The sequence below is a fragment of the Erithacus rubecula genome (assembly GCF_903797595.1).
Source record: "Erithacus rubecula genome assembly, chromosome: 13".
Taxonomy (NCBI): Eukaryota; Metazoa; Chordata; class Aves; order Passeriformes; family Muscicapidae; genus Erithacus; species Erithacus rubecula.
In genome coordinates, this window is record NC_136665.1 from 9199798 (window position 1) to 9214586 (window position 14789).

Below are 14789 nucleotides of genomic sequence, written 5' to 3' on the forward strand. Positions count from 1 at the left end.
CGAGCAAACCAGCTACCCACTGCTGAGCTCTCAGGGTCTGAGCTCTGCAAGGCCATGTTGGGGGATTATTTCCATTTGCCAGTGGTAAATGTTCTCTGGGGGTTGATTCTGGGGTTCCTCTAGAGCCATCTGTCCCTGGGGAGCTGTAGCTGAGTCTTGTCCCTGGGCAGGGACAGCAGAGCCAGGGCAGGAGCTACAGGGTGGACACCTGGGGAGACTCAAGTGCTCTTGGAATGAAATCCAGCTCTGAATCCCTTGCGTGCTACAGAGGCAGCTGAGCACAGGTTGCATGCCTTATGGGAAGCTGGGGTGAGATTAGGATTTCTATCCAGAAAGCCTGTTGCTAGCTGGCTCCTCATTGTTGACACCATGACTTGAGGCAAGAGAATCACTGTATTAGCAGCTCCTGGCACAAAAGATTTTCACCTTGATCCCTGTTCTTGCAGGAGTCACAACAGGAGCCTTTCTCTCCCTGCCTGCCCATCGCTGTTCCAGGATGAGCTGCTCAGCTGCCCCAGTCTAGTCAGTGCTAACTGCAGATGAAGCTTTTCTAAAGGTCACCAGCTCATCTTGAATTCATTTCAGGTCTCCAGTTGCTGTGGAGGGAGTGAAGATGCTGAGCACGAGTGGGGGGATGCTCAACTTTCCCAGCTCTGGAGAACATAATCCTTCCCATGGGGACACAGGGGCGATGCAAAGGCACAGGGTACAGGTTATCTCCCTCCAGACTGTGAGCACCAGCAGCAGCATCGCCAAAAAAAAGCCAAAAAACCCAACAAAAGAAACCTACACTGAGTGTTTAATGAGGACGTGTTATTGCTGAGCTACATCACCTTTAAACTGGAGTCTGGCTGCTCACCCGAGGTTGAGGCAGTTCCTCTAACCTGGTGTGGAGATGACCACAATCAACCTGGCCTGTCCACACAAACTGATTTGGGAGAAACTTTCCTCTTTGATACGTGAGGAGACAAGGGAGGGCAGGAACTCGCTGCGGGTTGTCCTCCCTATCGGGGGTTCTTTTCCCCATGGCATCGCCCTCGCCCGCAGTCTTTGGCATCCTTCCGGGAGAGACATCCCGCTGGCCGAGGAAAGGGGCCATGGGTTTGGGGAAGGCAAACGGGCACAATGCTGCCCGGACACCCGCGGGCGCTCGGGCCAACCCCCTCTTCCCGTCCTCGGCGCCGACGCAGCCAGGAAGCGGCAACCGGGGCGCAGGGAGCGCGGGCGGGGCGCGGGCCCGGCTGGAGCGCGGGCAGAGCCGCGGGTATCGCTGCCCGCCCTGGGCGCCGGCCCGCGGCGGTGCTGGGAGCCCTATGCAAATCAGGGATTGGCGCGGCGACCAATCAGCGCCGTGGCGGCAGCGGCGGCAGCCAATGGGGCGCGGCGTGCGGCGGGCGGGCAGCGATATCCGCGGCGCGGCGGCGGCAGCGCGGGCAGTGCGGCGGCGGGCGGCGCGCAGGGCAGAGCGGCGGAGCTGCTGCGGGTAAGAGCGGTGCGGTGCGGCGCGGCGCGGGCGGGGACGGCGCGGCCCCCGCGCGGTGTAACGGCGTTTGTCTCCCCGCAGGCGCCGGGACCCTCTGTGCGCGGCGCTGCTTGAGAGGCGGGGCGAGGGGCCGCTGCGTGCCGGCCATGTCGGGCCGGGGAAAGTCCGGCGGAAAAGCGCGGGCCAAGGCCAAGTCGCGCTCGTCGCGGGCCGGGCTGCAGTTCCCTGTGGGGCGGGTGCACCGGCTGCTGCGGAAGGGTAACTACGCGGAGCGGGTGGGCGCCGGGGCGCCGGTGTACCTGGCGGCCGTGCTGGAATACCTGTCGGCCGAGATCCTGGAGCTGGCGGGCAACGCGGCCCGCGACAACAAGAAGACGCGCATCATCCCGCGGCATCTGCAGCTCGCCATCCGCAACGACGAGGAGCTCAACAAGCTGCTGGGCGGCGTGACCATCGCCCAGGGCGGCGTCCTGCCCAACATCCAGGCCGTGCTGCTGCCCAAGAAGACGCAGAGCTCCAAGAAGTGAGCGCTGCCCCCCCGTCCCCCTGCCCTCATTTCCCTTCTCACCACTGCCTCACCTCTCCTCCCAGTGGGGCTGGGGTCCCCCGTCCCGCCCCGTCCCGCTGGGTGGTGAAGACCTGGCAGCACCCCACCAGCCCTTCACTAGTCCCCCTGGCCTCGGCTGTGGCATGGTGCTGGGCGAGCATGGCTGAGGTCAGGCCCTGCTTGTGCTCCCGCTCTGCCTCTCTTCCCTCTGGAAGAAGTGGTTTTGGAGGAGGCAGCTGGATCACAGCTGTTGGCGGTGGTGACATCTGGAGCCGTGCGATTAGGTCACGGTGCAGAGCTGCCGGTAGCTGCTGAGGATTGATGTAGCTGGCAAAGGGATGGACACGGGCACCCCCGGCTGCCTCTCCCCTCCGCCAGCCCTGGGACTGTGCAGGGCCCCCCCAAGCTGGTCCTGCTCGCCCTGGTGTGTACTCGCTGCTGCCGTGCCCCCGCCTCCATCCTCAGCAATGCCATCCTGGCCGCACTGCAGCTGCGAGGGCAGGGGGCTGGAAAAGGTGAAGAGGAGAAAAAGTTTCTCCATTGGCAAGAAGTGGCTGTTAGTCTTAGTTTTGTTCATGGTAAAACTAGTGCATTGCCTACTGTAAAGAAGCTTTGGTCCCATTTATTTTCAGGTCTCTATTTTCGGGTACATCCCTGTAAAGTCACTTCCTTGCAGCTCCCTGGCTCGGTGGGTGCTGGGGTGCTCGGTGTTCCCACGTGCTGTGGGTCCTTGTGGCGGGGTGGGGTGGAGGCTGCGGTGACAAATCCCCTCGGAGAGCGTCGCAAGGTCAGGCGCCCGCCGGGAGCGGGAGCTGCCATCTTCTGCCATGGCTCCCCTCCTCTCCCAGCTGCAGAAGCCCTTCGTCTTGCCGAGAGCTACCCTGTACCCTGGTTGCACTTCTGGAAACGGCATACTCTGTCTCTTTTTTGTTGTTGTTTGTTTGTTCAGCACTATTTCTGGCTTTGAGAAATAAAGTGATGATGATCTCTGTTAACTGTAACCCTTTATGGATTAATACTTCTTTTGAAAACCACCGGAGTCTGTGTTAAAGCCCCTCCTGGCTAGTGCCATGTGTATTTCCTGGCTGTGTGGCTGATGCCGAGCATGGGGGCAGGGTAGCTGTCCCGTGAGCCCTGGACAGGTGATGCAGAGACAGCTCTCCTGCTGCCCAGCGCAGCCGCTTCTGTGAGGCCGACAGTCGTGTGCATGCAGCAGTGCCGAGGCAATCGGACCTAGACCTCCATCACACCTTTTTTAAGTAAAACAGAGTATCTTCTGTTTATGTGCTGTAAGTAGCATGTGTTCAACCTATTGAATCAACTGTTAATCTTGTGGATGAAGTAATTTACCCTGGATCTCAGTTTAATGTTATGAGTAGATGAACCTGGATGCTTGTCAGCTGGCTTTATGCAGGGGTTTTTTATTCTGCTATGTGGGAGCAGTGTGTTCATTGGTGTCAGTGCTGATGGGGGTGTGGAGGTGTCCTACAATTCCCCTGGGGTATCCTGACCTGGGTGGGTGGGCACAGCAGGCACAGACCCTCTGGGATCTCTGCCTCCTGCACAGGGGCTGTTACCATCAGCGAGGTGGGGATGAGCAGCTTCCTTTCTTCTGCCCAGTGTGGTGGTCAGTGTGTGTATCCTAGTGTCTTGTTCTCCCCCTCTTGTTTTCTTCAGGACCAGCATTCTGTAAACCTGAGAGTGCTTTGTATTTCTTAGAAAAACGCAGAACTTGTGATTCTGAAAAGAATGGTGCAAACCCGATACCTGATTAAACTGGTTCCCTGTTGAATGCTCTTAAATGTGCTGTGTCGTGTCACCTCACCAAACTCTCGGAATCTGGCAGGCTCTCTGGTGTCTGGGCTGTGTGTTCTCGAGGGGAAAGGATGAGTAAAACACCAGACAGGACCACTGCTAGACTGTGTGTTTGCCCTTCACTCAGAGAGTCCTGGGAGCAGATAATACTGTTGTCTGGTTCTTTTTCCCTCTCTGGGAATGCCACACTGCCTGCTTGCTCTGTCACGAGTGCCAGGAACCTTCAGCTGCTCCTGGAGAAGTGAGGCTGGACCCAGTGCTGAAGGTGCTCCATGGGCAGCTCCAGGAGCCTTTGGGTGACCTTGCAGGCAAGTGAGAGAGATGAGAGAAGTGATCCTGAAGGGAAGAACTTGGAGATGGCAAGGCTGTTTGTTCCTTTCATGCCTTCTCCTTTGTTGGGCATTGCCAGATGGCTGGAGGCTACTGTACAAACCAGTATTGCACCCTGTTTGGGTTTTAGGGAGGAAGGGTTGTAGGGAGCTTGGGTGACTCCCCGTGGTGTTAGGTGTTGGTGTTAGAGTTGGGTGCTGGATGGTGTGTGCAGGGCTGTAGGAGATGTGGGTCCAGGCCGGGGTGCTGGTCCCTGTAGGGCAGTGTCACTGTCCCTGTAGGGCAGTGTCACCTGCTGCTGTGTCAGCACAGGGAGGGGCTGCTGCCAGGAGCTTGCAGCCACCCTGGGTGTAGTGTGGCTCTGCTGAGGCTGGTGGGGTGGTGAGGGTGCTGTGACTGGGTGCTGGTGGCACACACATAGAACCCTCAACACTGAGCTCCAGCTGGATCCTGAACTTCCTCTGTTGGATGCGACAGACCAGATGGAAAAGCTGGGATGTTGCAAGCCAGACCGAAGGAAATCCTGTCTGTTACAGTAAGCATTGCTGAAGTGCTTGGCCTTTATCACCTCAAACTTCTGAACATTGTTTTGACCAGGAGATTTGGAAGTCTTGGTCTCCATTATAAAGCTGGAATAAATGTGGTCACTGTCAAACCTGCAGCTTCAGGGACAGGTCTTGTGTTTCTAGAGGGGTGTTACTGGTCCTGGCTCTTCTGAATGCTTCATAGCACCAGAGCAGCTGAAGGACCTGGCTGAGCAGAGCCTTCCCCAGAGGTCAAGTGAGCCTGGAAGGATCTCTTGGTCTGTGCTTCCCTTAAGGACAGGGCTGGCAGGCTTCTGGATTGTTCCCTTGCCTTTTGGGTACCCGAAGATGAGATGAGTAGGGACCTGGAGCTGAAAGCTGCCTGCTGTGGGAGGCTGCTGTGCATCTCACCACGTGCAGCAGAGTCTCTGCCAGCTGTGTCCCTCAGCTCTGGCAGTTTGATGAGATGAGTCACTGGCTTTTGAAAGTCCCCAGGGCTTGGGTTTCTCTCCAGAGCCTGGTCCTCTGTCTGGCAGCACCCAAGGGAGCTCACTCAGGGATGCCCCAGCTCCTGGCAGGCTCAGCTCCAGCTGGATTGGCACAGTGTGTCACCCTGCTGCTTTCCCTGTGCTGGGCAGTTGGAGGGTCACTGCCTTCCCTCTGCTTTTATCTGCCCGCAGGAATGCTCCTGCTGCTCTGCCTGGAGAGCTGGTTACAGTTTGCCCTGCAGATGGGCACTGAGGAGAGCTGAGCCCTGAGAGGGGGCTGGTTTAACCGGCCCTCCTGGGAGCAGGGGGACCCCTCTGACACTGCCCTCTGTGTCCCAGCCCTTGGTGAGGGCATCCCCTGTGATCCTCCCAAACCTGCAGTGCCAGCTATTGACTAAAGACACAACTGCAGGGCAGTGCCAGAATGCAGCACATCTCCCAGGCTTGGTGTGGGGCAGCAGAGTGTGACTGCTTCTTCTAAACACAGACCTGGAGGGAGGCTGCAGCCTCCTGTAGCAGGCCAGTGCAGGTCTCTTCCAGGAGCATGGCTGGCTCCTCTTGCTGGATGTAGCAAAAGGACGTTTCTTCAGGGAGTCAAACTTGCTTCCCTTCTCCCTGCTTGTTCTCCAGGGGACAAAGGGATAAAGCAGCGGCCCCAGGCGGCTGGGGCCCTGGAGAAAGGGGCTGTTCCTTTCCCAGGAACGCCGAAAGGCCCTGCCATTGCCTGCTGTGACAGTCCCTAGGCCCCCTGGCTGCTGTCCCTGTCCCCTCCTCTTGGGAGCTGTTGCGTACGTGCCTGATCCGTGCTGTGTTCCCAGGCACAGAGAGCAGGTTGATGCTCCAGCACAGCAGCTCGCCATGGCTGGAGCCCTCGGGCGTTGCTGCTGCTGAAACTCTCCCAGGCTGGCGGCGGCAGTGGGGCAGAGCCCCGCTGTGGGGCTGAGCTGGGTTGATGGCAGCGCTGTCAGGGCTCACCCACAGCTCCTCCTGCCCCCCGTGCCGCACTTCCATCCCTGCTGCTGGAGCCGCGCTGCCAGCTCTCGTCCCCTCTGCCCCGCAGCCCCGGCACGCTGCGGGTCCCCGGGCACAGAGGGCGACGAGCGGAGCTCATCCCTCGCCCGTGCTGCCTCGGCAGCAGGCAGAACAAGATGGCCCAGATCCCTGTCGGGATTTACGCAACCTCGCCGGGTGCGCTATAAATAGCGAGCGCCAGGGGCGCTCCGGCTCTGCCCCCGCTGCCCGCGGGGACGCGGCTGGAGCAGGGGGAGACGGCTCGGGGTGTGCCCGGGAGCTGCAGGACCCGACAGTGACCGGGGCGGGGGGCTGCGCTGCGGGACCCTCCGGGGTACCCCCGCCCCACTGCTCCAGCTCAGCCGAGCGCAGCTGCGCAAGCAGCGCGCTCCTCCCTTGCCAGGGACCCTCCTTCCCCTTCCTCCCCTCCTTCCTCCCGTTCTCCACTCGGAGGAGGATGCCGGCTCTGGGCATGAGCACTCGGACAGACGCCAACCAGAAGGGAAGCCCCCCTGGGACCAGCCCCCTTCCTGCCTGGTCCCCGACACCTGCAGGGACCACACTGGAGAGACGTTTTGTACCAATTTATTTGAAACAACGATAAATGAAAAGGAAAAAAAAAAAACTGAAACCAAGAAATGACCCCACTAACTACCCCAAACCCTCCCCCCCCACCCACCCCCAGACCCATAAAAAAACATTAAAGGCCATTGCAGTGCGGCCGGCGGCCGCCAGGGGGCGGCCACTCCCGCGCGCCGGGCCGTTGCCATGGCGGCGGGGCCGCGGGCCGCCAGGGGGCGCCCTGGTCCTTCGGAGCGGCCGCGAGCAGGCACGGCGCGCGGCGGGAGGGGCGGGGCAGGGCGGGGCGCGCGCGGGCGGCGGGAGCGGGACCGGCCCACGTGGCGCGGGGGGGCCCCGTGCAAAATGGCTGCTATGGAAACCGGGCGGGAAAAATCCCTGCGAAGAACTGGGGGGACGCGGGAGGGGGTGGGCGCCAGGAACCGTCTACAGGCGGGGAGGGGCACGGCCGAAAACAAAAGGGCGCGATGGGGGAAAAGCCGCAGAGCGGGATGAGGGGAGGAGGGGGTGGAAAAAAAATAAGGCGGCAGAGAAGGAGAAGGGGGGCTGGGGCAGCCGCAGCCCCGCTCACCGCGCACGGCGGTGGCTGCGGAGGCGAGTCAGCAACACAAAGACAAAGCGGGTCCCCTGGGGTCTGTCCTCAGAGCAGTCTGTGCCGCGGGGCTCTCAGTCCGGGGGGCGGCGGGAGGCTCCCTGCGCCTCAAGCTCATGCCTTCCGGCTCTTGAGCGCCTTGGGCTTTGCCGACTTCTTCACCTTCTTGCCCCCGGGGGACGCGGCTCCCTTCTTGGTGGCCTTCTTGGCTTTGCCCTTGTCTTTCTTCGCCGCCGCACCGCCGGCTCCCTTCTTGTGCGATTTCTTCTCGGGCTTCTTGCTCTTGGCCGCCGGCTTCTCCGCCCGTCGGGTCGAGGAGACCGTCGCCTTCTTGAGGGACTTGTGGGCGCTGTTGCCCGCGCCCCCCTCACCGCCGCCTTCCAGCTTCTTCCTGTTGAGCTTGAAGGAGCCGTTGGCGCCGGTGCCCTTGACCTGGAGCAGCGTGTCGTTCTGTACCAGCGCCTTGATTGAGTACTTCAAGTAAGTCCTGCCGTTCTGCTGGTCGAACCAGGCCACTTTCTTGGCCTCGTTATAGATCTTGGCCAGCGAGGAGCCATTGCGCTCGCCCAGCTTGCGGATCGTCTCCACCACTAGCTGGCTGTATTTGCCCGGCTGGTTCTTCTTCTTGTTGTTCTTCCTTTTCTTCGATGGCGACAGCGAGGCGCCGCCGCCTCCTTTCGCCTTCTTAGCAGCCGCTTTCTTCTCCGGGGAGAGCGGCGCCTCCTCCGCGTCGCCCAGGGGCAGATCGGTTTCCTCTAGCTCTGCCGCCATGGTGCGGAGAGTTGCGGGCCGCGGGCCGGAGCGGGGGCGGGCGGGGGCAGCGGCGGCGCGGCGGGGCCCGGCGAGCGCGCTCCGTCTGCTCCACTCGGCGTGCGTTCTGCGGGGCGGGCGCGCCGCAGCCCTTTATATGGGCACGGGGCGGACCACGTTGAGAACAACAACAGCCTGGTCCGCCGCCAGCCCCGACTTGTGCTTCTTGGGGCTCTTTGGCGGGGCTCCCGCGCGCCCCCGCGCCCCCCGCCGCGCGCCGCCCGACCACCCCCGCCCGGATTTTGGGGGCGCGGCCGGCGCGGCGGCGGCGGCGAGGAGGGGGGCGCCCGGCACGGCGGCGACTGGGGCCTCAGCTCGGCCCCCCCGCCCATCGCCGCCGCCGCCCCCCGCCGCCCGAGAGGGGCCTCCGCGGGCGGGGGGAGGCGGCGGAGGGCGGGGGGCGGTGGCTGCCGCGCTGGCCCTGGGTTCTCCGGAGGGAACTAACACAGGCGACGCCCTCCCGCGGCCGCCGGCAGCAGCGCGGGGGTCGTCGCCCCGGCGACTGGGGCCGCCCTCCCACCGACCCTCACCCCTGGGATCAACGGGGGAAGCCCCCGGGGGAACTCTGCGTGTCCGGTGTGACCCCCCCGCTCCCGGCGGCCATCGCCTCGCAGGGGAGGGTGCGAAAAGCGCGGCGGGGTCGGAGTAGGGCTGGGGAGGAGCCGGGAAGCCTCCCGACCGGGCTCAGTGCCGTGGGTGTGAGGCGGGGGGCTCAAGCCCCGCTGTAGGCGCAGCTCTGTGTGGGCGGGGGGAGGAGGGCGCAGCAGCGATGCTCTGAACCCCTCCAATTCACCCCCATCTCCCCAAATCCCACCCGGGAAACGCGGCTTCGGGGGGAGAGGGAAGGGATGCACGAGCCCCGGGCTGGGTCGGGAGGCGCCCGTTTCCCCCCGCTCCGTGTGGGATCCGTGTGTCCCCACCGTGGGTGGGGCGGGTGAGAGAGTGCGCGGGGACCCGGCTGTGCGCACACCGCTACACACACACACACACACACACACACACAAACACAGAAACACACACACACACACACACACACACACACACACACACACACACACACACACAAACACACACACACACACAAACACACACACACACACACAAACACACACACACACACACACACAAACACACCCACCCACCCCTACACACAAACACACACAAACACACACAAACACACACAGAAACACACACACACACACACACACACACACACACACAAACACACACACACAAACACACACACACACACACACCCCTACACACAAACACACACAAACACACACACACACACACACACAAACACACACACCCCTACACACAAACACACACAAACACACACAAACACACACAAACACACACACACACATACAAACACACACGGTCACACCCGCACACATGCCGCACCCCGCCCCCTGCCCACGCACGCCGAGCCCGCACAGCCCCGCCGCCTTCCCTTTCTCCTCCTCCCCCTCTCCCCATCCCCCGACTCTCTCCGCCATTTCCCTCGCCCAGCCCCCGCCGCCGGAGGGACGAGTCCCGACTGCTTGGGGTCCGCGGGGCAGCAGGATCCCAGCAGGATCCAACGCCATCCCGAACGAAGCGGGGTGCCCTGTCCCGCCCCGAGCAGAGAGCCCCCAGAACCGCGGGGCTCTGCCGTGTCCCGCACCCCTGTGATGGGCTCTGCGGCCCCAGGGATCCCCCATCGGGACCCCCGGAGCACCGGGAGCACGGAGCACCCACCCTGGGACACGGCAGCCAGCGGGGCTGCGTGATGGGTGCGGGTGTGCGACACGCAGGAACACACCTGTACGCGTGTGAAGGTAACGCTGTAGCCCGCTGGGAGCTTACAGCCAAACCGGCTACACAGTGTGGTTGGTATGTGTGTTGTGTCTATTACAGGTGTGTGATATCTAGCAGTTGTTATTGAATCTAATAGCTACATGTGAATTTAAAATTAATGGAAGCGCATGCATAAACGTAAAGACCTGGCTATATATTTTAAAATATTGACATGAACATATGAAAATTGCAGAACAATACATGTAGGTGGGTGGATGTGCGAGCAGGGCTGGGCAGTCACTGATCTCACCCCGGCTGTGTGGCTGGGAGCAGCACAGGGACTCAGCACCAATCCCCAGAGCTGTGAGGGCTCCTCTCCCTCCCCTCCAAAGGCGGGGGAGGGACTGGAACACACACGTGGAGATAAATGCAGGTGTATGTGAATAGAATGTGTGGGAGAGGCTGCTTGTGTGTGAGAGAGAGAAACACAGAGAATGGGAGAAAAAACACCCAACATACACACACACACACACACACACTCTGTCCCCATATGAACATACACACGTTATATACATATATATGGACACATATATACATATATGGACACAGACAGCGAGTCTTGTTCACACACGTCTCTCATATACATACATACATACATACATACATACATACATACATATATACATACATATCTACAGAGAGTGTGAGAGGTTCACAGGCAGTTCCCTCTTGCTATATATACACACATATTGGCATATACAGAAATGGGGGATGAGAGAGTGAGTGTGCTCTTCAAACATTCTCATTATGCACATGCAGACATATATGCATAATGTACGCAATATATATTGATATGGGGATAAGCTCTCTCACTCTTTTCTCCTGACCTCTGTATGTACACAAATACATGCACACTATTCTCTCTCACTATATACATCCTTATATGCATAGAGACACAGACACAGAGCTGTTCACACACATTTTCTCTTGCTGTCTATAGATAAATGTGCATATATACTTGAGGAAAAAAGCAAGATCTGTTGTCTCACACACACATTTTCTATCACTCACTCTCTCCTCCTGCCCTATATAACTGTATAATCTCTGTATAATTCCTTCTCTGTATGTGGTACATTATAGAGAGCAAGAGTTTTTCTCACACACAGTATTGGCTCTGTATAGATGCATGTGTGTACATGTGTACAGAGTGTTCACTCATAATTATCTATATGTGAATTTATACAAATATAATTAGAGCATTGCTTATACATATTGTTCTCTGTTCATATAAATGCACATATACCTATATGCTGAGCTGTTTTCACACATGGCAGTCCTTTCAGTTCCTGTATAGATATGTATATATGCATATATACATATGTACTTATATAGACAGTTGTTCACACATAATTCTAACAGAACATACAGAGTTAGGGAGGGCTGTTCACACAAACACTTCTCTTGCTATATATACATGTGTATAAAGAGGGGGGAGAGAGCTGTTCACACAATTTTCTCACTATATGGGTATACATATATTTATTACACTTCTGTATGTAGAGAGAGCCTGTTCTCTCACATCGTTCTCCACATATTTATACATGCACGTATAATTAGGGAGACAGCTGCACACACACAATAAATGCACACATACACAAAGATCTTCACACAGCAATAGTGTGTGTGAATAGTTCACACTAACCAAAGTCTCTGTTCACACATACCCTCGCTCTTCCCATATCTAAATATTTAGATATATACAAATAACAAAATGAGTGAGAGCAATTCATACACACAAACAGAGTTTCCATGACTCTCTTTTCACCCCCCCTCCATCTATACTCTCTGGAATTCATAAATATATGCATATCCATGTATATATGTTGATATATTCTCTGTCCATATGTACACACATGAGTAGAGATGGAGCCATCCTCTCACACAGAACTCTCTCTTGCCTTATACATGAGTACATAGATGCATATATACACATATATATACAGATTGTTCATGCACAGCTCTCACTATATATATACACACATAATTAAAGCACATTCTGTTTACACAGAAACACTATTTTATCTGCATCATACATGTGCATATGTATAGTTAGTGAGCTGTTTTCACACAAATATATATATGTGCAGATAAATACACATATATATGCTGTACATTTACACAGCCTGCCTCACACTTCTCTCCCTCCTTCTCTTGTTAACACTCTCAGATCTCTTCCTATACATGCACACATATTTGTATACATGCATCTATACAGAGAGACAGTGGTTCTTTCATACAATTACACAACTCTTTCTTGCTACACACGTGCACACACTCCATGTATGTATACACATAGATGTATAATAGGAGAATGAAGTAGCAGTAACATAATATACTGAATATAAAGTAGATTTATATAGTATATATACTATTTATATATGTACAGATGTGCATGTATACACACAGAGAGCTGTTCAGAGAGCTGTTTTCACATATAACACTAATGTATATTCTCTCTGTATATACATGTTCTCTCCTATGAAATGCTTTTTTTTGATATAGATAAACCTATATGTATACACATATTTGTGTGTATATATATATAAACTTCACACATAGTATTCTCTTTATGTATGCATATATACATATATAACTGGAGAAAGTACTGTTTGAATGTAAATATAGAGAGCAAGAACATGTGAGCTGTTCACAAATGTGCATAATTCTCTCACTATATATATATACACATAGATCTGTGCTTAGAAAGGGTGAAAGCCCTTTGCATATGAGTGTGCCTGAAATATATATATTTATCTATATACACACCAAAGGTACTTATGCATCTACAGAGACAGCATTGTTCTCACACACACACTTTTACCTTTCTATAAATATACACACATGTATATATATACATATATAATGTATATGTAGGGCAGAGAGAGTGACCTGCTCATTCACCTCTCTCTGCATGTATATGTATATGTATATATGTATATGTATATATGTATATATGTATATGTATATATGTATATGTATGTGTATATCTATATCTATATCTATATCTATATCTATATCTATATCTATATCTATATCTATATCTAATCTATGTATGTGTATAATCTCCAAGTGTTCACACTAACACAATATCTTTTGCTATATATCCACGTACATATGGATACATTACACATGTATACATTATAATACATGTGTATTATTACTGTATCCTTAAAACTGTATCCTTAAAAACACACAGTGCCCTTTCCCTCCCTGCATGCACATGCATGTACAGTGAGATTGTGAGCTGCTCAGTCTTTCTCTTGCTACACACACACACGTTTGGGAATATGAAATATGAAGCACACATGCACATTCACACACAGAGCATTTCCCATATCTCCAGCCACACACACTTTATTTAAACATTTACTTATATATGTCACTAATTGTGCATGTGTCTGTTTTCTACCATCCTTCCCATCTTTTCCATCTCTCCCCAAGAGGGAGAGAAAGACCTACACAGAGCATGGTAAAAATAACTCCATTACATCCCTCCCCCTGTGAAAATGCCTGAGGGGTATCTGTATGGCTGTGGTCTCTCCCACCCTCTCTTCTGCCCCATATATAATATCTGGGATGCATATACAGTGTGTGTGTGCATGTATTGATCTGGACATACATTCTCTGTCTGCATTCTCATGTGTATATGGAGAGCAAGCACAAGGGAGCCAGTCTCCCTCCCAGCTCACACACAGATGTTCTCATATTCACCTCTACATCCAATTTATTTAGATATTTATTTATGTGTTTGTATTTTCTTTCATTTTCTTTCTGTCTCCCTCCCCCTACTCTCTTTCTCAAACAAATATAAAAATAGCTGCAGAGAGCTGCATGTAAATGACCCTTTTATATAAAAAACAGACAGAAATAGAGAAATAATATACAACTATAAAAAAGTATTTAAAAATATATAAAATAGACACAGAGAAGTATATAAATACTAAGAAAAATCTCGGTGTTTAGACAAAGAGGAAAAACCCACACCCATAAAAATACAAGCATATAAGTATAAAATAATTTCAAATGTGTCTGAATGTCAGTGATCATTTCTATCTCTCCATGTATGGGGGCAGTAACTAATACACAGATGTACACACTTTTGTATATGTGTATATCCATGTAATTAATATTTAAATTTTCTTATATAATACATAAATAAAGTATATATGGGTGTGGCCACATCTATGTGTGAGATATTTTTTTCTCCTTCTCTGAGTATATTTATGCACATGAAGAAATACTTTATGCTACACGTGTGTACATGGGTAAGGCTGCAACCGCATATGTCTCATGAATAGAAACCTGTAACTGGTGCTGTGTCTCTGAGCCTTGGGAGATTTGCCTGTGTAGCAGCAATTCCCACACCCAGCTCCGTGCCTCTTTGTGCTCTCGTGCTTCCCCTGCTGATTTGCTCTCCAAAAGATGTGTCCTGGTAAATACACACATACACACATGCCTGCTGTAACGAGTATGCAAACAGCAAACACACCCGCGTTTGCCTGGAAGCATTCGGTGTGCCCACAGGAGCCGGAGCGTGTTTGTGCTTGTGTTTGTGTTTGTGCTTGTGTTTGTGTGTGTGTTTGTGTTTGTGCTTGTGTTTGTGTGTTTGTGTGTGTGTTTGTGTTTGTGTGTGTGTGTTTGTGTGTGTGTGTGTGTGTGTTTGTGCTTGTGTTTGTGTGTGTGTTTGTGTGTGTGTTTGTGTTTGTGTGTGTGCTTGTGTTTGTGTTTGTGCTTGTGTGTTTGTGTGTGTGTTTGTGTTTGTGCTTGT

General features: G+C 54.1%; 2 protein-coding genes across 2 annotated transcripts; one reads left to right on the top strand and one right to left on the bottom strand.

Moving 5' to 3' along the window:
* Positions 1-1362: 1362 nt before the first annotated feature.
* Positions 1363-3031, top strand: LOC306807253 (histone H2A type 2-B). Its single transcript, XM_079316632.1, has 2 exons — positions 1363-1483; positions 1565-3031. The coding sequence occupies exon 2, from the start codon at positions 1630-1632 to the stop codon at positions 2008-2010; it is 381 nt and encodes a 126-aa protein (XP_079172758.1). The 5' UTR covers positions 1363-1483; positions 1565-1629; the 3' UTR covers positions 2011-3031.
* Positions 3032-6879: 3848 nt separating this feature from the next.
* Positions 6880-8324, bottom strand: H1-10 (H1.10 linker histone). The gene has a single exon (XM_079317390.1). The coding sequence runs from the start codon at positions 8138-8140 to the stop codon at positions 7484-7486; it is 657 nt and encodes a 218-aa protein (XP_079173516.1). The 5' UTR covers positions 8141-8324; the 3' UTR covers positions 6880-7483.
* Positions 8325-14789: the final 6465 nt, after the last annotated feature.